Below are 23,776 nucleotides of genomic sequence, written 5' to 3' on the forward strand. Positions count from 1 at the left end.
TAGTGCAAATTTAATGGTGTGTAACCCGAACTATATTTTCGGTGTAACATCTTCCGCCTAGAGGCGTTAGACATATCCTTCCACCAAATACACCCGAGAGACGATCGCCGATATGGCGGAATTGTCCGAGGAGTCCCGATTGCTAAATGATTGTGCTTAAAGAATTAAAACATGGCATGAGCCCATGCACTATTCCCCACCATTGAAAAGCCACTATTTTACCTGTCATAATTATTGTTTGTTTCGTTCACATATTCTTAAATCATATGTCTAAGCGTGTAAACGACATTATTATAATTTAAAATTTCAATTACTATTAAGTTGATGTAACTTAAAGCCGATTATATTCACAAATACAGTTTATAAAATTAACTTATTTGTAATCGTAATGTTTTTATCTCTTTCAAGCAGCTAACCACGGGTTATTTAATGTCGAATGTGCAGCCGAAAGAAAATTCAATAATACAAATACTACTATATCGGTAAGTTATGCACCTACTTATGGGATACCAAAGGGGTCGAAACTTTAACTTCTGCTCGAGCAGAAAAAAATGCTGCTCGAGCAGCAATTAAATGCTGCTCGACCAGCAAAATACTGCTCGACCAGCAAATTTACTGCTCGACCAGCATTTTTTCTGCTCGAGCAGAAAAATCCTGCTCGACCAGCATTTATTTTTAGATTATGGCATTAGCCAATCAGAACTCTTGTTATATTTGCCATTTGGTGCAAAACTGGTTTGTTTGGAAAAAATGGCTGCCGCCGTGATGGTGCCTTTTTCACATCTTCTGCAAGTTTATGTGACGATCTGTTTAAAGTTTAACATTGACACGCGGTAAGTGCTTTATATTTTGGCTGCAACCTAGTCGATCAAAAAATTGTTGCCATTCGCTTAATGAGAAAATCGATCATAAATGTCTAACGGCTGTTAAAACTTTTGCGAAAATCACGACGATGACTGATAAGAATTGGTCAATGGGTGGGTTCTCTGTTTCTATCGATTTACTTTCTTAATGATGTTTAATTATTGCTTCCGACACAGGTGCCGATTGCCTGTGATTGTGCCTTTCTGGTTAACATTGTTTACGTTTCTCGTTCTCCCCATATATGTATATCTGCTGTCCTAACTTTTACAATTATCCAAAATATCATGTCTGTTAACCAGTTCTCAGTGCCCCAGATAAGCTGCGTATCTGCGTCTTTCACCCTATTAAAATATTTAAAAATGCAAAGAAAAACAATATCATGAGTATTGAAAAGGCAACCAATTTGACTTTTACGCAAATTCATCAAATTAACGATACAAAACTTCGATTAAAAATGCTATGCTCATTTTAGGTATTTTCTCTTTGGAATTATTATCATAGCGCGGTGACGCTTTCACTCAGTAAGCTTAGCAAACGGTCATAGTTATTCAAACGCTATGCGTTTTCAATCTGACCTAATTCGTCGCTCATTGTGCATGTATTTGTAAAGCGTCTGTAGTTTCAGTTTCTATTACGATGCGAAATAAAAATAGCTAAGAGAGGTCGAAAGACGTCCGAGATTGTTGCGCCAAAATATCAGCCGATCGCAAACTTTTTCGAATCAAGAAAGCAAGAGCCAATAAGTGCCGAATCATTCGTGTTATCGATTTTGTTAGAAACTGTGCATACAGCATTTGAGTTGACATCCAAAAAACATGATGGAAAGTCTGTGACTTAACAAATCTGTCAAAAGTATAAAAAGGCATGTCATTGGTTAGAAATTCTCGACATTTTTTAAAGTTTATATCATGGACAGTTTCAAGGATAAAAGATGTTACAAAACATCAGTTTATTAAAATGTATGATGATAGTTTACAGTTCTATTGAATCAATACAAGAGTGCAGCGTCAACGGAAGTAAATCAGCAATTATTTAAAGGTATGCATTTTTATTACTCATTTCACTCTATATGAAGAATGGAATCACCCTATTTTTTAAAATCAATGGTTGAAAACCCAATTTTCCCAAATAATTATCTGGGGCACTGAGTTCTCGAGGACTTTTCTCAATTTCAATGTAAATTATTTTTCACCGAGGCCTATTAGCTTGTTCAAAGCTAACAACAGGTAAAATGTGAGTTGTGTCTGAATTACAAGTTGTTTAATTTTTCATATTGAAATGTTTACAATTTACTATTTATTGAATAACTTGGCAGTGCATAATTAAGTTCTGGGATGTTATTTTCAGCTCTGAACTGCGAAAAAAATGCATAATAATTACATTGGTGGCACTATACTGTAATGAGTTACCTTTCATCTGTCCTTCCATTATAATGTCCCTAAAGCAGACTTCCCAAACTCTGCAGAAAGAGATTAGGCATTGTATTACACACTCATTTTAACCATGGCATGCTATTGTACAACATGTCTTGACGGAAATAATTTCGCTAAAAAATATTTGCAGGAAATAATTTTTCCATGGCGAATCGTTTGTATCTTTTTATCTTTATTCTGAAATGCCCCTCTTAAGAATAATGTCATGTATAGCTGGTTTAGAATTAAGGATGATGATATGTCCTAACAGGATTTTGTCATGTCATTTACTGTACTTTTTAACCTACATGTTTTTGAATATTCAGTCCCCATGTAACTACGCCCATATGTTGTGGACATTTTCATACAAGAATACAAACAGGAATATGTATTGGAGTTTGCTGTTTAAATTTACAGTCAATCGGAGGGTAACAGGTTTGTTTTTAACCAGAAGTGAGGAACTAAACGCAATTTGCAGGGAAAAAAATATCTCTTTATACCACTTAAGTATATTTGCATCACAGGAGCTCTGGTGTCGTGAGGTTGAGGAAACTAGTGTTGAATCTAAAACATTTAGCATCATGGACTCAAAAGTGAGAAGCCAAGTCAGACACCGCAAAATGTAAAATAATCTGTCAGATGTTTGGTCTGACAGGCTACGAAATTCTGTCAGACTGAAGGATAATTTCTGGATTCCACTTATTAGCATACCTGATAATAGCATATTTCTGTAATTAGCATATAGCAGTGCTCCAGATAACATGTGTAAAGGCGTAAAAACAAATAAAATTTCTTAAATAACGATTTAGATTTAAAATCTTTGCATAAAGTTACGCATTGAAAAAATAAAACACAAATTCGACATTTTCGAACGTGCGTAAAACTTCCAGTAGCAAATTATATATGGTAAACATTTCATCCCGGTTCTGACAAGTCAAGGCGCTCAATTAAAACTACAGCTTTAAGTCAACGTCTCTTTGCTGTTAGGAAGGGCCACACTTAAGAACGGTCGAAAGGCCAAACAGTCTCGATTCTGTTCTCCTGGTATTACAGGCGAGTCATTACTGTTTATTGTACCTTTTTAATTACACTTATCGTAATTTTTATTCACAAGTAATAAACAATATACCTATTCAAAATGTCATTAAAATTAAATGTTAAATATATATTTTTGATATGACTTTAACGGCGCCCAAAATGCCATTATGACCTAAGCTGAATTGACAGTTACTGTTTTAAATAAAAATCAAAATGGCCAACCAAAGCGGTGTATCGAAGCGTGGAAGGCAAAAAAAGCAAGATGAGCAAGATAGATGTGGGGTCTTTTGAGCCAGAAAATCTGTCCGATTATGGGAAAGCAAGAAACAGAAAAGAAAGCCAGGCTTTTCCAAGACTATAAACCAAAATGTTGGATTGTTGATGTGTCAAAAACAATGCATAAAAATTATTTGGTAATATAGTGTTAAGAATTAATTTTATAAATAGGGGGTAAAATAAGAATTAATTTTTGAAATAGGGAGTAAATAAGAATTTGACCAAATTTTTATCTGGAGCTCTGATATAGAATGTCGAAGCACAGATTAATTCTTAAATTTTAATGTATTTTTCTTCTATTAATAGCATAATTTTTAACCCCAATATTCAGAATTCACTTAAAGTCTTTATAGCATAGAACATTCTCAGAATGCCAAGAAAATATGCTTTAAATCTGCAAAAATATGCTCAAATGCAAATACCTTAGAATACAATTCCATTTGATAAATAGTTATCTTAAACATCAATCATATACAATGTTGAATTTAAATTTCACTTTGACGATCAATTATTAACAGATTTGACTTATTGTATGCCCCCAGTTGCTATATTTATGCTAAAATGTGTGTTCCTGTTAATAGCATATTCCTGTTATTAGCATAATTTTTGCTGACATGGTATGCTAAGAACAGGAATCCACTGTAGCAACATATTAATCAAGAATTATGGTTTGAATCCGTGAACTATTATTTTTTATGGTGAAAGAAAATCTCCATGGCGCGTTTTCAAAAATTCCTAATCAAGCTTGGTAAAAGAACACACAGAATAGCAAATTTATTACAGCGCTAACTTCCGGGTAAAAATGATTGATTTTTTTTATATTCCTTAAAGACAAGTGCCGCATCATATCCTATGGGTGATTTAAAAAATAATGAAGCCTAAATAAAACATGCATTTATTTTCTTACCATTACAGGGGTTTTTATCTGATTTTGGGGAAAGGGCCTGGCCTTTTTTTTAGGGGAAAAAAATCGCGCGAAACGCCAGATTTTTTGGGGAAAAATCACACGAAACGCCGGATTTTGGGCAAAATAAGGAAAGTCTTAAATAATCAATAAAGCATATTTTACTTTTTTTAAAACAAATTCAAGGAAACAGAAAATTTAATTATGCAATATTTTTCTTTTTTCTACACTGGATCAGATTAACTTATATATTGAAAGGTTAAAAAAAAAAAAAATTTTTTTTTGGAGGGGAAAATGAAATCTAGGGGAAAATTTACCAGCTGAGGGGAACAAAAAATCGGAGGGGAAAGGGCCGATGATCGGCGGGTCACAAAGAAGGGGAAAAAAAACCTGCATTAAGCATGTTTTGAGTTCTTTTTCTATCTTACAGAAGTGTTTCCATGTGATTAACTTAAATGTGAAAATTCTTCTCAATAACTTGCTTCATTTACAAAATATATTGAAAAATATCCTTAAAAGTGTACTGGTTTTGCGTGACATTTTATGTAAAAGGCAATTTTCAATTCTATACTTCAATAAAACTTTCAGAAATATTAGGTATTGCCATCATTAAATGAATATAAAAATGCATATGCTTTAAGAAAAATAAAACAATGCTTCTAACTTAGGTTGATATCTCTTGTAGCAAGTGTTCAAAGCAATGATGTTTTTGTCAATTTTGTGCCACAATTTTCAACTCTCTTCACGTATATTAAGAGGTGGCATCATAAAGTGCTTCAATATTTATAGGCAAAAAGTGTCCCAAGTGTACATTTTGCAAGAAAGTTATTTTAAATTTTTCACAAGATAGAATTTTCAATGTTTTACATCATTTTCTTCAAACCATTAATGTTTATCACTAGATGTACTGAAAATTTGATGCCAAAACCTTGTGAACTTTTTTTGCAAGACAAATATCGCATTGTCCCAAGTGTACGAAATTTTTATCACGTTTGATAAACAGGTGATAGCTTTTAAAAAATAAACAAAGGCACCAATTTTCTGGAAAGAAGTACACAGAAGGGTGTAATCTCCAACAGAAAAAGGTGGTTTCTTCACTCTGGGGGTGAACTACTCTTATTATATGGGTATGTCTCCATATTTTGTCTTCAGAAGAAAAATATAAGCATATAAATGATAATGTGTGGGAACTTGGGAAGTATATTTGACTTTACCATAACATTATTACAAAAATGCATTTCCTCTTCTCAAATTAATGTCAATTTTAATCAAAATGTTTCTCCAATAATCTTCAATGTTAGCCTGAAGTTGGTTAACAAATGTTGTAAATGTACACTTGGGACACAAAATAAATGTTTTTCTTATAAACCTCCAGAAAGTGAAAACAAACTTACATTATAGCAGAATTAATGATTAAATTTCGATTTAATAAAGCATTCAAAAGCAACTGAAAAAAAAGCCAAAATAAAAGTTGAACATGGTCAAATGTCAAATATGATTGATGACAAAGTCTTTCAGACACTTATAATTAAACCACGCAGACTGTCACCCTTGTGGTACAATTCCTACACATCTAAACTAAAAACCATGTTAAAACCTTCGATAAACAAAGGTACAGCACTTATTATTATTTCATTCATTTTTAATGACACATTACCTAAATATATAGAGGATATATTGTATTACAGAGGAAGGTCAAGTAAGAGGACATCGTGTTTAATGTATAAAGTTTAAAAAGAACAAGGTCTAATTTATAAGAACAAGGTCCAATATATAGAGAATATAATGTTAAATATATAGAGAGCAAGGTCTAAATATAGAACAGTGAATTATATGTGTGTTGTTATGAGAAAACTGGGCTTAATTCATCTGCGGAAAGTCTAGTCCCTGATTAGCCTGTGCAGATTGCACAGGCTAATCAGGGACGAGACTTTCCGCGTTTACAGTATTTTTAGTTTGAAGGAAGTCCCTTCTTACCGAAAATCAAGTTTAAGCGGAAAGTGTCGTCCCTGATAAGCCGGTGCGGACTGCACAGGCTAATCTGGGACGACACTTTACGCACATGAATTTAGCCCAGTTTTATCAGAACAAGACACATATTATAGAAAACGAGGTCAAATATTATAAAAAAATATAAACATGTATCATAAAAAAGAAACTTCACATATATTTGAAAGCCATCCTATATTTTGATAAATCTGAGTTTTTACTTTAAGATACACTGCTTTGAGGCCAGGAAAAAAACTTTTAAGAGTATAGTTTTGAAAAATATGTGTTAAAAAACATGAAAATTTCAATTTTTTCCATATTTTTTTTTAAAACACTTCTGATTTTGTATTTAAATTTTTCTTAAGAACATACTGCATGTTGACAAAACACACAAAATATTGATAACATGTTTTAATGGGTTTTTATTAAGTGCAAAAGACATGTACATTAATAAAAAAAAAATCAAAACATTTGGTTAACATCTTTATTTGTGAAAAAGTGATCACATCTGACAGAGCGGCCCTACTCATTTATAAAACTTGAACCCTTTCCCTATGCAATACAAACAAAACTGTTGCCATAACTTAACATCTAAAATTTGAGAAAAGTTTTCATTTAGGCTTCATCATCCCCACGCTTTTCGGAGAAAAAGTGGGGATATTGTGGTTATCTCTGTTGTCCGTCCGTCCTGGCCACTTTCTCCTCCTACACTTTAAGCACTAGAACCTTGAAACTTACACACATGGTAGCTATGAGCATCTGTGCGACCCTGCACTATTTGGAATTTTGATCTGACCCCAAGGTCAAAAGTTATGTGGGTTGAGGTGGAGCCGGGTCAGAGATTTTTACTCATTTTTATGCCCCCGGATCGAAAGAAAGGGGGTATATTGTTTTTGGCCTGTCTGTCATTGTGTGTGTGTGTGTGTGTGTGTGTCCCAAAACTTTAACCTTGGTCATAACTTTTGCAATATTCAAGATAGCAACTTGATATTTGGCATGCATGTGTATCTCATGGAGCTGCACATTTTGAGTGCACCATACTACACTGAATGTCTTCAAATTGATACTGAACCTCTCTTATGGCAATACGGATAATCTCAACTATGCATGGCCCCATTACCAACCCTGGGGTGCCCCGCCCACATTGGCCACGCACACATAGACCACGCCCACCCAAAATTGCCTTTTACTATAATTTCTTCATTTCTACACCGATTCACTTCAAATTGATACTGAACCTCTCTTATGACATTATGGTTAATCTCAACTATGCATGGCCCCATTACCAACCCTGGGGCGCCCCGCCCACATAGGCCACGCCCACCCAAAATTGCCTTTTACTATAATTTCTTCATTTCTACAACGATTCACATCTAATTGATACCGAACTTCTCTTCAATGCGTTCAATTTCAACTATGCATAGCCCCATTACCAACCCTGGGGCACCCCTGGGTCAAACATGCGGCGTGGGGATACACGTCGGCCTCTGATGCGCCATTTCTAGTTTAATATTTTTGAAATCACCCATTTTTGTGTAAAGTTTGGAGAAAAATCAAGAAAAACATATTTTAACAATGAAATACATTTAAGTTGTATGATGATATTTTCATGTATTTCGACGTTTCCAATGTTCAGATAAATACCCTATTTGTACCCATTGAAAACCTTTAAAACTTTAATTTTGAATTTTTTTTTTGTGTTGGGCTTGAAGAAAAAAGATTGATCTGTATGCAAATGTTTACATTATATCTCACAATCATAACAATTTCCAATTTATCGACAGTGGTGACCGGGTTTTATCATTATTATATGATTATTAGTGCTTGTGATCATATTTCAGATGCCCAGGGGCCTTTATGGTTGGGTAAGGGAGGGGTGCTCCCTCCCTTCCTGAATTGATTTTTAGCTCCACTGGCCAAAGGCCAGTGGAGTTTATGTCATGGTCCTGTGTCCGTCATGCGTGCGCCCGTCTGGCCTGCGTGCGTCCGTCAGTTTATTAACTTTTCCTTTAAACATCTTCTTCTCCTAAACTACTGGTCCAATTCTGATGAAATTTCTCAGTAATGTTCCTTGGGTGAACCTCTTTTAAATTTGTTCAAATTATGCGCCTGGGGTCAAATTTGACCCTGCTCTGGGGTTACAAAATTGAACATATGCTTATATAAGGCCTATTTTGTGAAATCTTTCAAAATCTTCGCATCCATAACCATTTGGCATAGGGCTATCAAATTTGGTATGTAGAGACATCTAATAGTCCTCTACCAAATTTGTTTAAATTATGCCCCTGGGTTCAAATTTGAAACTGCCCCGGGGGTCACAAAATTTAACATATGCTAATATAGGGTCTATTTTGTGAAAACTTTACAACTCTTTTTGTCCATAACCATTGGGCCTAGGGCTACCAAATTTGGAAGATAGTGACATCTTATAGTCCTCTACCAAGTTTGCTCAAATAATGTCCCTGGGGTCAAGTTTGACCCTGCCCCGAGGGTCACAAAATTGAACATATGCTTGTATGAGGCCTATTTTGTGAAAACTTAAAAAATCTACTTGTCCATAACTGTATGGCATAGTGCTACCAAATTTGGTATGTATTGACATGTATTAATTCTCTTCTTAGTTTGTTCAAACTATGCCCCTGGGGTCAAATTTGAAACTGCCCCGGGGGTCACAAAATTGAACATATGCTTATAAATGGCTAATTTAGGGTAAACTTTAAAAATCATTCTTGTCCATAACCATTGGGCCTAGGGCTACCAAATTTGGTATGAAGTGACATCTTATAGTCCTCTACCAAGTTTGTTCAAATTATGCCTCTGGGGTCAACTTTGACCCTGCCCCGGGGGGAGGGGGGTCACAAAATTGAATAAACGCTTATAAAGCGCCTATTTTGTGAAAATTTTAAAAATCTTCTAGTTGAAAACCATTCGGACTATGGCTACCAAATTTGGTTTGCAGTAACATCTTATTGTCCTCTACCAAGTTTGTTCAAATTATGCCCTTTGGGTCAAATTTGACCCTGACCCGCGGGTCACAAAATTGAACATTATATACACTTCTTTCTTGCTTATTTTGTGAAAACTTTTAAAATATTCTTGTCCTTAACTCTCGGATCTAGGGCTACCACATTTTGTATGTAGTGAGATATAGTAGTTCTCTATGTGTCCAATAATTATGTTGATGAAGGTGGCAGTGGTAATGACTTGATATGTCTGTGAGATATGAATGCCAAAGTCTTCGATTTACATAACATGAATTTTTATGTAAAAGTGGTGGTTCTTCATAAATTCTACATGTTCTTTGTAAATGATGACCTCTACAAAGTTGACTTGTTCCAGGAGTACCATATTGCCTGACAATCTTTTGTTTTATTGTTAACTTAAACTGTACTTGATTCTAGCATGCCACTATACTTCTTTGAAGTAATTTGAGCAAAGTTCTCACTGTTTAGTAATGTATACATTGTTTAAGGTACATTTTAATTTCACATTTTGTAGGTGGACTTCAATATGTATGATCTACTTATGCTGCCACAATGTAAAGGCAACAATCACTGGGTTTTGCTGGTTGCAAGTGTTATGTCCAGGACTGTAACCATTTACGACTCATTGGGTGGTAACAACAAGGCCTTGTTCGATTTGTTCTGGTAAGGTTCAAAGCTGAAATTCATTTTTTGTCTTACCTGCTTGATATAGCAGTCACAGTAGCAGTTGGTGTATGTGCATTTTATGTGTGTCTCTGAGCTTATCCAAACTGTGATTCGATAATTGAATATGCAATTTTTAATATACACTTCAACACCGTTATTTCGAAGTCGTCGGGACCGTTAAAAAAACTTCGGATTAACGATAATTCGAAATAAACATTTGACAGAAGACTTTTCTGATTCTGTAAAAATAAAACGTTGTGGAATTCGCATGGTTTTGTTACACGCTTACTTAAAAGCGTAAACTAGTCAGATAGCAAATAGATTTCCACTTGTAACAAACGGAGGAATAAAACGATTCTTTTTCTTGTTTTTATATTTGTCTTATTACAGAACATATAAAATATAAAGAATAGCACAAATTATCAGACATACATACATATGAATACATTTTCGGAAATTAAACATTTTTTTTTAACTAATACGCGATGTATCTCTGAACAACGGCGTTCGCGCAGACGACAAAGGTGTAATGATCGGCTTTTTACGCGCCACGACAAAGGTGTGAATTTACGCACCTTATTTTGCAGTTTTGACTTCGGATTAAAGATTGATAATTAGGTGCGAATTATAGTGTTGGGACCGACTGAATCACTTCGAATTAACGATTTCTTCGGTTTAACGAAGTTCGGATTAACAATGAAATTTTACATTAAACAAAGGAGAACCAAAATCGGGACCTGAAAAATACTTCGAAATAACGGTGACTTCGGATTATCGGTGTTCGAAATAACGGTGTTGAAGTGTAGCTTACCACATATGTTCTCCATGTAGAGAAGCTGCAGAGCATGCGTTAACAAGAGATCAAAGGTCACATTTAGGGAGCTTTTTTGGCCAGTTCCAGTTATCATTCATCAGGCAATATAGCAAACAAGATATTCAAAAAACTTTGTAAATCTTATTTGTTTTCTATATTTGGATTTTTATCTTAAATATTAACTTGTAATGAGCACCAACACTTAAAAATGATATAAATATATATAAATTTAAGCTTGCTTTCTTAGTTCATTCTTATTTATTATTGTGTCCTATCTCTCACACTTATGTGTTTCAAATAATGTGTTAATAGATTCACATATATATATATGTTTGAAAACTGATTACCAAAACAATTTGGTATAGATAAAGTACCGCTTAAGTATATAGGCACATGATTTTTGTTGATTTTTACCAACAAAATATTTGTTGCAGCCAGTTCATGTGTCAACGAGGGCAAATTGTGAAAGATGGCTTGGAAAAAATCAGTTCAGAGTTAAAAGCGCCACCTTGCAACAAACAGCGCCACGGAAACAGCTGTGGAGTGTTTGCATTGATGGTAATAAATAAGCTTTATATTTCTATATAGGTGTCACTTTGTCGTACTGTCGGTCGGTCTGTCTCGAAATTTCATCCGATCTTCACCAAACTTGGTCACAAGTTGTATCTTGATGATGTTTAGGCCAAGTTTGAATATGGGTCATGCTGGGTCAAAAACTAGGTCACGGGGTCACTTAGTGTGTTTTAAACCGAAAGTTTGTCCGGACCATAACTATGTCATTTATCGTTAGATTTTAAAATAACTTGGTACATTTGTTCACCATCATGGAACGGTGTGTTGCGTGAAAAAAGTACGTCGATATCCCCAAGATCAAGGTCACACTTGGAGTTCAAGGGTCAAATGCTTGTCCGGGCCATAACTTTATCATTTATTGTGAGATTTTAAAATCATTTAGCAAATTTGTTCACCATCATGGGGCGGTGTGTCGCGCGAAAGAATAACTTCAATATCTCGAAGGTCAAGATCACACTTTGAGTTCAAAGATTAAAAATGGCCATAAATGAGCTTGTCTGGGCAATAACTATGTCATTCATAGTGAGATTTTAAAATCATTTGGCACATTTGTTCACCATCATTGGACGGTGTGTCGCGCGAAAGAATTACGTCGATAACTCCAAGTTCAAGGTCACACTTTGAGTTCAGAGGTAGAAAAAGGCCATGTTGATAACTCCAAGGTCTTGGTCACACTTGGAGTTCAAAAGTAAAAAAAAATGGCCATACATTTGGACTGCATGTCATGCTAAAGAATTCAAGAGTTCAAAGGTCAAAATGGCCATAAATGATAATGGCATTATCATTCTTAAAAATAGCCATAAATTTGATTCTCTTGTTTTGTGAAGACAGCATGCAAAATAGTCTGTGTCAATTCGGCCGTGGGGGTATTTGTCACGTCTGTGACAAAGCTCTAGTTTGCTTAGTAAAGATCTGCATTAACTTTTATTCAACAAAATAATGGGAGAATGTAGAATATAATCATCGTACCTTTCTGTTGGTGCATTGGTTTTTAGAGCCTTGCATTTTCTTTTAATTTATAAAGGACATGATATTTCATATGTAATATCATAACCTGAGGATCAAACTGTGTTATAGAGTCTTTTGTCAAATAACCCTGAAAAAAGGTTAAACAAGAAGATTACTCATATTTTAATTTATTAATGTGTCATATAATGAAAAAAAGCATTCTCTTTGCTCCAATATATTGTTTTGTATGAAAAGTTGTTTTTCAGTGTCTTAATGTGATTGTATATTTATGATGCATAAAACATGAATACTTTTCACTGTCAAACTATCGTTCTTGCAATTTTATTTTCAGAAATAGTATTTTTTGTGAACACTTAATCTAGTGAATATATATGCTTTTCTTATTGCAAACAACTGTTGTTGTTTTTATGCCCCCCTTCGAAGAAGAGGGGGTATATTGCTTTGCTCATGTCGGTCGGTCTGTCGGTCCGTCCACCAGGTGGTTGTCAGACGATAACTCAAGAACGCTTGGGCCTAGGATCATGAAACTTCATAGGTAGATTGATCATGACTCGCAGATGACCCTTATTGATTTTGAGGTCACTTGGTCAAAGGTGAAGGTCACAGCGACCAGAAATAGTAAAATGGTTTTTGAATGATAACTCAAGAACGCATACGCCTAGGATCATGAAACTTCATGGGTAGATTGATCATGACTTGCAGATGACCCTAATTGATTTTTAGGTCACTAGGTCAAAGGTCCAGGTCACGGTGACCCGAAATAGTAAAATGGTTTCCGGATGATAACTCAAGAACGCATACGCCTAGGATCATGAAACTTCATGGGTAGATTGATCATGACTCGCAGATGACCCCTATTGATTTTGAGGTCACTAGGTCAAAGGTCAAGGTCACAGTGATTCAAAATAGTAAAATGGTTTTCGGATGATAACTCAAGAACGCATACACCTAGGATCATGAAACTTCATAGGTAGATTGATCATGACTTGCAGATGACCCCTATTGATTTTGAGGTCACAAGGTCAAAGGTCAAGGTCACAGTGACCCGAAATAGTAAAATGATTTTCAGATGATAACTCAAGAATGCTTTTGCCTAGGATCATGACACTTCATAGGTACATTGATCGTGACCCGCAGATGACCCCTATTGATTTTCAGGTCACTATTTTAACACAAGTATGAATGACTTTTACTTTATTTCCAGACTGCCAAATGTTTGGTCATTAAAAAGCATCCCACAATGTTGCGACAGGCCTATGATTCAGTTTATCGAGACTAGTCGTGAGAAGCAGACTTCTGATTCCTGGAGTGCGGCAAACATATCTGTGCGACTCGATCACTCCACTGTAAAGACCCGCACGGCATTAAAATGGATATTATCAATATGTGTTGTTGCTCGAAAATATGTTTGTGTAGCAGGAAGTGCTTTGGGCTCGATTAATCTGAGAACTCAACAAAATATTAATAAAATCCTTCTGTGCCTTTTAGTTCTGAAAACAGAAGTAGCCAGTTGGTATTACACATCTCCTAAACAAGTACAGCACGATAAAACTTATAAACCTAGATATTTATTTATGTAGTGGTGTATTTTTCAATGAGTGCCTTATGATTCCAAAAACATATTGACTTAAAATAAATAATCCCGATGGCGTAAATGACTTATCATTTCATGTTCATGAACCGGCTTTAAAATACTTTGTAGACTTATCTGCTAGGCGGTGAGGACTTTTAGACCACCTGATAAACTTCAACTTTATTTGCCCTAGTTCAGTAACCGACTAAACATATGCTAACATTATACTGATGACTGATGAGTCTGTTGTGTCTTATATTCTCATTGCTACTTAAAATATTTAGTCTATTTCAACGTTTAGACTAATAATAAGCAAATTCGTTAAATTGATATCCCCGCCAAATAAATTTTGATTATTGATGGGTGCAGAACTAACAGAAAAGTTTATTTGAAGGGTTGTACCCTTATCTCACTTATTTTATAGTAACAACATAAAAAAACAATTGGCAATAACTCTTATTTAAGAAAGTGTAGGGTTATAGATTTTGTGCATGACACCTCTCCTCATTGATATCTTAACGTCCATTAAATTTCATCTTTAAATCGTGTATAGTATCTGTGATATAGTCCTGTAAAGTAACATCAGACATGTACATATGTACTAGGGTTATGTTTCTTGTGCATGGCACTTATTCTCATTGACAATTATACACCCATGAAATTTCATGTTGAAATCTTGTATTTATAGTTTCTGAGATAAAGCCCTGAAAAGTTACATCATACAAAAACAACAAAGGGCAATAACTCTTATTTAAGAAAGTGAAGGGTTGTGGTTCTTATGCATGGTTCTATAAATGAGATATAGCCCTGAAAAGTTACATCATAAAATAACAATAACAAGAAAGGGCAATAACCGTTATGTAAGAAAGTATACGGTTATGGTTCTCGTGCATTGATAATTATACACCCATGAAGTTTCATGTTAAAATCTTGTATAGTATCTGAGATATAGCCCTAGTTACATCATAGAAAAACAACATAGCGCAATAACTCTTATTTCAGAAAGCGACGGGTTATGGTTCTTGTACATGGCACCTCTCCTCAGCTATATTTATACACCCATAAAGTTTCATGTTGAATACTTATATTGAGTTTCTGAGATAGAGCACTGACAAGTTTGTGAGTGACTGCACTGACAGACAGACCAACGGTACGTTTAAGTATATTTAGCGTACCCGGGGTACATTAAAGTATACTTAAGAGTACACGGGGTACTTTAAAGCATTACCCGAGCTGAAGCGACAATTGCCAATCAAGCTTATTGACATATTAAATAAATGATGATAGTGGTAACTATGATTGTATGAAATATAATAAAATAGTTTTCCTGAATTGAGTGTACATGTGAATTAGCTAAAATAATGATAAAAACACCGATTGGGATTATATATTTCTGGAACTGAATTTGGTTCATAATAAGTTTTTAACTTTTTTAAGCTAAAATAATATATATATATTATATAATCTGAAAATATTTTCTTCAATCAATGTGATATCTTTGTATTAAATAAGTGCAACACTCATGACTGTAAATTAGGCATTACTATATTTCTTTACAACGTAATGCATGTACATCATCGATATATATAACATTTAAAACGAAAATCGTTTTAAAATTCAAATGTTTGCATTGTGTTAGAACTACTGTTTCGATATCTTTGTTGTGAATAATGTGTTAAGGTTCAACGTCCGAAAAAAGATGTCCGAAAATAACTGCAAGCTGTAAAAACGCGAAATTAAGTTGAATTGAAACAACAATGCGTTAAATATTATTTTTCATCAATCTGACATTTTTCACGGCGACTGATCGGAGCAATATCACGGAGGTACTGTGAAATCGTCAGATCTCACGATCTGACAATATTGACGCTACACCGGTCTATTTCGTTTCCGTAGAGATAGCTAATGTCGTCCGTTTGTAAGCTCAAATTTGATTGGCCGACGGGTTCAATGGTTTATTCTAAAAATAAATGCTGCTCGAGCAGCATATTGCTGCTCGAGCAGGAATTTTGCTGCTCGAGCAGCATTTAAATGCTGCTCGACCAGTAAATTGCTGCTCGAGCAGCAATATGCTGCTCGAGCAGCATTTAAATGCTGCTCGAGCAGCATTTTTTTCTGCTCGAGCAGAAGTTAAAGTTTCGACCCCTTTGGTGCGCCATACCTACTAGTACTAAAGGAACGATGGACAGTAGTGCGAGTACCCTCACTAGTACTAATCCAAAAGGCTCGTTGCAACTTAGTACCGACAAACTTGGTGTTTATCAAACAAAAGAAGATAACGCTGGTAAGATGCTTTTTGTGATAATGCAGTCTTTTATTAAGATTTTCTCGACTGTACAATCAGTTATATTCACCAGAACTCTGAAGAAGGTGTAGCGACATGTTTAATTAATGTTTATTTATTATTAGCAAGTTCCGGAAGAAAACGAGGTGTGGCAAATATGGTTTTACATTTATTAATAAAACACTTCTAGTCTGACAAGTTTAAAATTCACACTTTATATGTAACATTATGTTACCTCAATATAGCATATATGTATAACCTTTGTAATCGATAATTATGTTCCTTTTACGGTTTTACCCGATTTATTCAAGACATGTAACCATAGACTGAGCACGTCATAAAATCATTATGTTCTGAATATACATTATATGCATTTATTAAATAATATTTGCTTTATTCTTTTGATTTGTAATTTTAAATTAAAAAAAGTTTTTTAATTAATTTGCGCAAATATATTGTTTATATGTCCACATATTAAATGATAATAACATCTCACACTGAAATAAATCGCATGTTCTTTTATTTAATGCTTTTAAACGACCAATTTGTGAAATGCTTGGAATTTGATTTTAAGCGTCATAGCATATCGTGTATATTGACGTCATAAATCTGGAAATGGGACGATTTCGTTTTTCAAAACTATATTTTTTAACCACTTTCTTTTCACTTTAACTAGTCTTTCCCGCTTACTTAGGGCAGCTCAATATTGTGTCGTTACTCGTTGCGTAACTAAATATACGTTTATTTACAGGTCTCCTGGGTCCCATTATCGGCGGGACATGTGCTATACTTGTGATTACAATTGCCGTCATCGGTATCGTTGTTGTCATTAGGTACGTTACCATTCTTGCTCTATTTTTAAAAGTTCTAATTTTAGACTAACTTAATAGTTATTTCATCCGTTACTTCCGATCTGCTAGTTTTTGGCAAACCTGCTTACAATCACAGTATTTAGTACGGTAACTTCAAGGCGTATTTAATTGTTGCCAATTCGGATTAGTGGTTATTTCACCATGTCATTTATCGCCATAACGTGTATTGTTTTTAAATGCAAAATGGAGAAAAGCATATCCATTGAAAATACGAACTTCATTATTTCCCATACATATGTAATTTGACAGAGCATTGTATGAGGCGGTCAGTTTTTAAGTGCGTTACGTAATGCATGTTATTTGTATCCCGCAGATTAATATTTCATGTATATATATATTTTTTATTATCAACTATTTTCTTTTAAAAATGGTCTTTAAATATATAAGGCACAGATAAATCATGGATAAGAGGGGTTCTATTGTTTACTGTATTATTTCAAGACTGTTTCTTTTTTGGGCATTTTGCCATCGTGGGTACCCACATTTCATCGGGGTGAATATCAAAACGTGCTTTGCGGCCGCTTAGTTTTTTAAATCGAGTTTAGGTCGATTATTATTATTTATGATTACAGAAAAAATCGGTAGGTAAATGTAAACTAGCGTTAGAAATTACGGTATTTTATGTTTAACTAACATTCTTACTTCTCTAACAGTTTAACAAGAAACTGGCTATTATAAATATAGCAAGATTCTAGTTTGATATTAAAACTTATTTCTGCTTTGATATTGAAGGCGTAGAAAACGAGATAGCCCCACACCAGCGCCAAAAGATGAAGATATAATTACAGAAAATCCTATCTATGATACGGATGATACACGACATAATGGAACAATCACTCAGAACGATGATACCAATGATGCTGCCGCACACTACAGTACTATAAGTTCGTCAGATGAAACCGTTGATGTACATGGCGGGTCTCACACAAAAAGAGAACACACGCAACAAGATTATTACTCAAAAGTAGATAAATCATCAAAACAGTGCAAGGGTAACACAAGAAGGAACACACCACATAATATAGAGTACACTGATGAATACGATAGCACCGATGTTAAAAGGGAAGTTACGCCGTTCAATGAGTACAACCATCTCTCGACTGTACATAAAAATATTCACAGGACGCACTTGGTGACTACGACATAACCAACATAAACCTGGGCCAAATTAATGAGGTACATGACGGAGATGCGGACACTAACAATAGCGCATTTTCCGACGAAAAATAACACGTGGTGTTAAATGGAATTCGTTTCAAAGTATAAGTCTTGTAAGATAACTACTAAAGTTGCAATCACGCTTTTGTATGCGATCATGTATACTTTATATCTTGAATCTATGTACTTTTAGCATGTTTTGGATGTGTATCAAACATTTCATACGATAATTACTCACGCTTACATTTACGCACGGGGCACTTAAAGTTGTACAATTGGCTTTTTGAATTATTTTCCTCATTTACACGATGTCACGGTATTATTGTGCGAAACGGTTTAACCATAAACGTAGGTTAAATCGCGACTTTATGTTTTATAAAGACATCATGTTTCCAAAATAAAATAAAAATCAGTTATAAAGAGAAATGTATACATTGCACGTGTTTTTATCGTCTTTTTTCCTTTGATCACCTAAATATGTACCAATACAGATAGGTACATGCAGGTTGCATATTTTTTAAAGCCGTCTATAAAATCTCCGTGTTTACGATCAATCATGCCTTACGTGCATCAAATCAAGAACGAAATATTTCATTATACAAAGCCTGCTGGAAACAAAGTGATGGTTTGTTTGTAATGTCTTAATACTAGTTGCGGCTCTCGATATCATTGGGTGTTTGCTTTTATTTATCTGCTCTTAAGTTGTGTTAAATGCATCAAATTGTTAAATGTTTCTTTCAACATTTGGTCATGATTATCCTTGCTTTGTTTGTTGAAAACCAAAACGTAGAGCCGGAAGAAAAGTCAAAATAAGCCATCACACTTATCTTTGTAAACCGATATCAACAAAGCACTTATTAAATCGTAAAAACGTAATTCTATGTTTAAATATGTCAAAAATAGTTTGTTCAGTCGTGGGAATGGAATGAACCTATAGTCAACTGCAGCAGCAAAGTGTGAAGCTAAATTGTGATATGATACAAAAGAGCTATACGAATATGTTTACATCAGATAAGAAGTATTTTAATGGTTTTCTGAATAAAATTATATAGCCGACAATGTCGTAACATATTTATGACCGATTTGAATAGAAACAAACGAATTTACGATACAATTGCAGACATATTGTCTTCAAAAACTCATAACCAAATAATGTGCTGAATACAAACATTTTAACATTGATTGTCCCTTAAAAATACGTATCATATTAAGCTTAAATATAGACAGCTTAACACTTTTTGCAAAACACAAAGCAACACAAAATACATCACACGTGCCAATAAATCCAACTACGTACCGGATTTTACCCATCAACTGCTCTTTGTTTTTTAACCAGTGTATACATAGCAAACATTATACTATGCCCTGGTATATTCATGTATAAATGAACATTTACATAATATCTACATAATACAATTTCATGAACATCACACATACTTACATCAATTGTAATAAAACAATACCGGTTGACCGGCATAGGTTTAACACCCGTTTGTCCGCGTTAGTTGAAACCTATTTATTTTAGCTCGATAGCATCTAAAGCCTTAGGCTTATTTGAAACGCTTTCTATTACATTTCCTGGGACTAGAACCAAAACTTGGGTGTCTATGGAAGAGATCTTAAGTACGCTCCCACATTGGGGATCGAACCCATGGACTCCCGGTCGCTAGGCGGACACCATATCCACTAGGCCACTGCCAGCGTCATGGTTGTCCGGCCGTCAGCTAATCGCAATCCTGCGAATTCTAAAAATGTCGGAATATACTTGGATGGAATAAATTTATGAAGAGCAATGTGAGGATTAGGCATCACCATTTTGTGCACCTTTAAAAAAATCCGCCTGGACGCCAACAAGAAAGAATGACACAAATTTCTAGTTTGTGCCATTAAATAATTGCATGGCCAATGGCAACTTAAGTTATTAAGTAATGTGGCTTGGTCTGCCCCGTTATCCTCGAATGCGTACGAGCTAAGCTTACTAGAATTGTTTTACGAAATAAAGACATGTAATTAACGAATTATTTTATTAATATTATGGCTTCAAGTATTCGGAGAGAGGCCATTAAGCCCACCTATCTAACTTTTTGTTTTTGTTATTGTATAACTTTACGACGTCAATTTGTTTTTGTTTCAGTGAAACAAGTATTTGCTATAAATTCAGGCAAATAATTTTGGTAGTAATTGTCCGAATTTAAACTAAATGCGGTAGCAGATTCATCAAATTAATTCTGTAGTCAACTTTAAGAATAGACAGATTTCGCGATGTCGCTGTATTCATGACAGTAAGTCAGTATTTCTGATCTTAATTTTCTTTTCGTCATGTGAAACAGGTGATTTACCTGGCTCACAAACTATTGACGGGCCTATTTCAATGAAACGATTAATAAGAAAAAACTCGCTTAAGCGTATGCGATTAACATGAAAGCAATTAAAAAATCTCTGGTAATATTGTCTTCATTTTGTTATATACTAAGCATTCCTTCCAACATGTTCCCTAAGCCGTATGACCGTACTGCCTGGCATATTAAAGCATATGGCGCCTTTTTGTGTATTAGGCCATTTTAATAAGTAAATGCTGTCAGGAGTAGTGATATGATTTTGCCTATGGAGTAGAGAAATACATCCATATAGTATATGGTTAGTGTGGTTGACAACTTTCTCATGTTAAACAATAAAAATGTGTGTCACGTCAACGAGACAACGAGAGTCAACTAAAGACAAAGGATTTTAAAAGAATTGGAGACTTTTCTAACTTGAATATCTCAGTAATGAGTTAATATTTTTATTTAAAGTTTCACATGTGATTCTTTGACTATATTCTGTGCAAGATTACGATAAAATCATTCATCAATGACAATCAGGCGCTTTTGCACGTTAGGTATGTGTGGTTTCATCTTTTTGCACTCGAAAGTGGTGAAACGCGATATAATTCTAATCTTATTTCAATTTCTTCATTTAAGTTGGGTTGATACACCAGGAATACATAAAAATAATTTAAAAATCGATACACCTCGTATTCAATTTCAGGAGCGCAACAGCCCAACCGGCAAGTTGCAGGCTACCTTCCCCACTTGCTGAAGCAGTCAAATGATCACATGTACGATTTTACAAAATATTTACACTTAACTGAAATATTTCAGTTCGAAATATTCTGCGTTCTAAAAGTCATCAAGTGTAGTTCAGAACGCTATATAATTCAATTTAGCTTCAATTTCATCATTCTAGGTGGGTGTTTACACCAGGAAAACATAACATTAATTAGAACAACACTATGGCTCGTATGTGCGCAATGTTACAAGCCGGTCGGTCATTAAGACGTGTAAGATAATGCGTTTAACAGTTCACATTATTATTTTACGATGTACGATTTGCGATTTTTACTTCTTCAATTATTTTTTTTTAATTTGCTATGTTTGATATTTTATTGTTGATCGATTTCAATATAATATACTTGGATTATTAGAAATGTGTTGAATTAGTCTGTGTCCAAATTTCAACAAAATCCGTTCAAAAAAAAGGAGCTATATTGATTCAAATACGTGTTGCGTTAGAAAAGTCTCCAAGTGTACACCAGAAGATATGTAGATGTTGCCTCAGAATTAGTACTACCATTTGTCAAATTTCCATTTTTCATTACAAAATTACAAAAAATTTGTTTAACAATTACAACAGTTAGAATATTAATATTTATATCGGAAAGATATATGTCAGCATTAGTAAAATTCAGACGTGGAGTTGCTCCACATAGATTGGAAACATGAAGATATTAGAATTATTTACTTATCAAATTTTCAGAAATGACCGTTTTGTAGATGTTTATGGGCTTGATAAATCATTTGATACTCTAAATGACCACGTTAAATAATATTTTTGTTCTCAAAGTAAATCATATTAAAAAGAATCTGTAAATGTTGTGTATATATTTTAAAAGCCAATACTAACCTAGGTTATCTTTTTTTTAATAAGGTTACAAATGCCTTTAAAGTTTTAATACCAGCTTGAATCATGTTTTTATAGTTAATGTCCTGTTGTGTGCATCGCCCTTTATAGTAAACGCAGTTTGTCGGCGATGGATAAGCATTGGTTTATAAGGTTTTCTGTAGTGTTTTTATTCCTTAATATTAATCAATATATTTTTTTATTGTTTTATCGTATCGTTTCATTTGTCATATAATAAAGGTTTATGATCATTATCACATATTTACTTCAACAATGAATTCTACTAATTTTGCACGTTTCAGTCACTGCAACTTTTAAGACAAATTCTTTATAGACTAGTATGACAATACATAATATTCACTACTAGATTTTATAATATAACACGAACACTATTTATTTAATTATTATATTTACTACAAACAAAGTATATATGATATTTATAGGAAATATTGATGTTATGCAAATATACACATGGATAAATAAATTTATAAAACTGATTTTTACAAACGAACTACCTACCTTAACGTGAAGGATATAACATTTTTACACCAATGTATATAATGGAAAGTTTCATAAATGTATAAGTTTATTGAATTAAAAGTATATTGTTTGTTAACTACATGTAATGACATTACAAGCGACATAATTTCAGAACTTAGTAACAGCATATGTTTCATCGTTACTTTCATCCTCAATTGTTGTGAATGCTCTGACGTTTGGAACCAACATTTTGTCATACGTTTCAGAGGCGTCAGTGGCATATTTGTCCACGTTACGAAGATAACTATATTCATTTAAAGGTAAAACCTTATCTTCAACGTTGGTGTGATCGTATGTCTCGAAATCAGTATCTTGCACTTTTTTGCTGTTCCCTGGTACATTTGACGCATCTGTTTGCCCACATCCAAGTTGTGTTTCAAGAACATATAATTTGTGTTCGGTCCTTTGTCCGGGGACTGATTTGATGCTATAATATGGGCCTGCGTATGAATCAGTGGGGTAGTTCTCATCAATAGTGGAATAACATTGCTCCGCGTTACAATCTGCAGCATTCGGCTTTTTATCAGATACCTTGTATTGGTCGTATTGGTCTGTGGTCCCAATGTTTATGAGCTGTTCATTTTGCAGGTTAGTAACACTCTCATCAACGGTTCGTTGTAACCCACTTTTACCATACGTGCGATTTTCAAACCCCGCTGACTCTTTATTGCTTTTATGTTTTCTTCTGAATAAATAGGGATATATTATTATAAAAAAATAATAATGCGGAAGACCGTCATACAGATTCGTAAACGAACAGGGGTGCAATCCTCGGATTGGTTGTCCGGCGCTTTACCACCTGAGCTAGCCGGCCAACTGAGCTAGACGGCCAACTGAGCTAGACGGCCAACTGAGCTAGCCGGCCAACTGAGCTAGACGGCCAACTGAGCTAAACGGCCAACTGAGCTAGACGGCCAACTG

The 23,776-nt window shown here is 34.5% G+C and overlaps 2 protein-coding genes across 4 annotated transcripts in view; one reads left to right on the forward strand and one right to left on the reverse strand.

Moving 5' to 3' along the window:
* The first annotated feature begins 609 nt into the window (after positions 1 to 609).
* On the forward strand, positions 610 to 14,303 carry LOC127850122 (sentrin-specific protease 1-like). 3 transcript variants are annotated; one of them, XM_052382908.1, is made up of 4 exons: positions 646 to 833; positions 9,982 to 10,130; positions 11,382 to 11,505; positions 13,694 to 14,303. In XM_052382908.1, the coding sequence occupies exons 2-4, from the start codon at positions 9,994 to 9,996 to the stop codon at positions 13,766 to 13,768; spliced, it is 336 nt and encodes a 111-aa protein (XP_052238868.1). In that variant the 5' UTR covers positions 646 to 833; positions 9,982 to 9,993; the 3' UTR covers positions 13,769 to 14,303. The 3 variants fall into 3 exon arrangements, with proteins under 3 accessions (XP_052238870.1, XP_052238868.1, XP_052238869.1); XM_052382909.1 differs by lacking the exon at positions 646 to 833 and adding an exon at positions 1,416 to 1,902; XM_052382910.1 differs by lacking the exon at positions 9,982 to 10,130 and having other exon boundaries at positions 610 to 833.
* Positions 14,304 to 22,876: 8,573 nt separating this feature from the next.
* Positions 22,877 to 23,776, reverse strand: part of LOC127849789 (uncharacterized) — a 2,063-nt gene continuing 1,163 nt past the window's right edge. Inside the window, exon 4 of the mRNA XM_052382540.1 lies at positions 22,877 to 23,540. Coding sequence (XP_052238500.1) covers positions 22,964 to 23,540 — 577 coding nt within the window. The 3' untranslated portion in view covers positions 22,877 to 22,963. The remainder of the gene's footprint in view (positions 23,541 to 23,776) is intronic.

The sequence above is a fragment of the Dreissena polymorpha genome, chromosome 11 (genome assembly GCF_020536995.1).
Source record: "Dreissena polymorpha isolate Duluth1 chromosome 11, UMN_Dpol_1.0, whole genome shotgun sequence".
NCBI lineage: Eukaryota > Metazoa > Mollusca > Bivalvia > Myida > Dreissenidae > Dreissena > Dreissena polymorpha.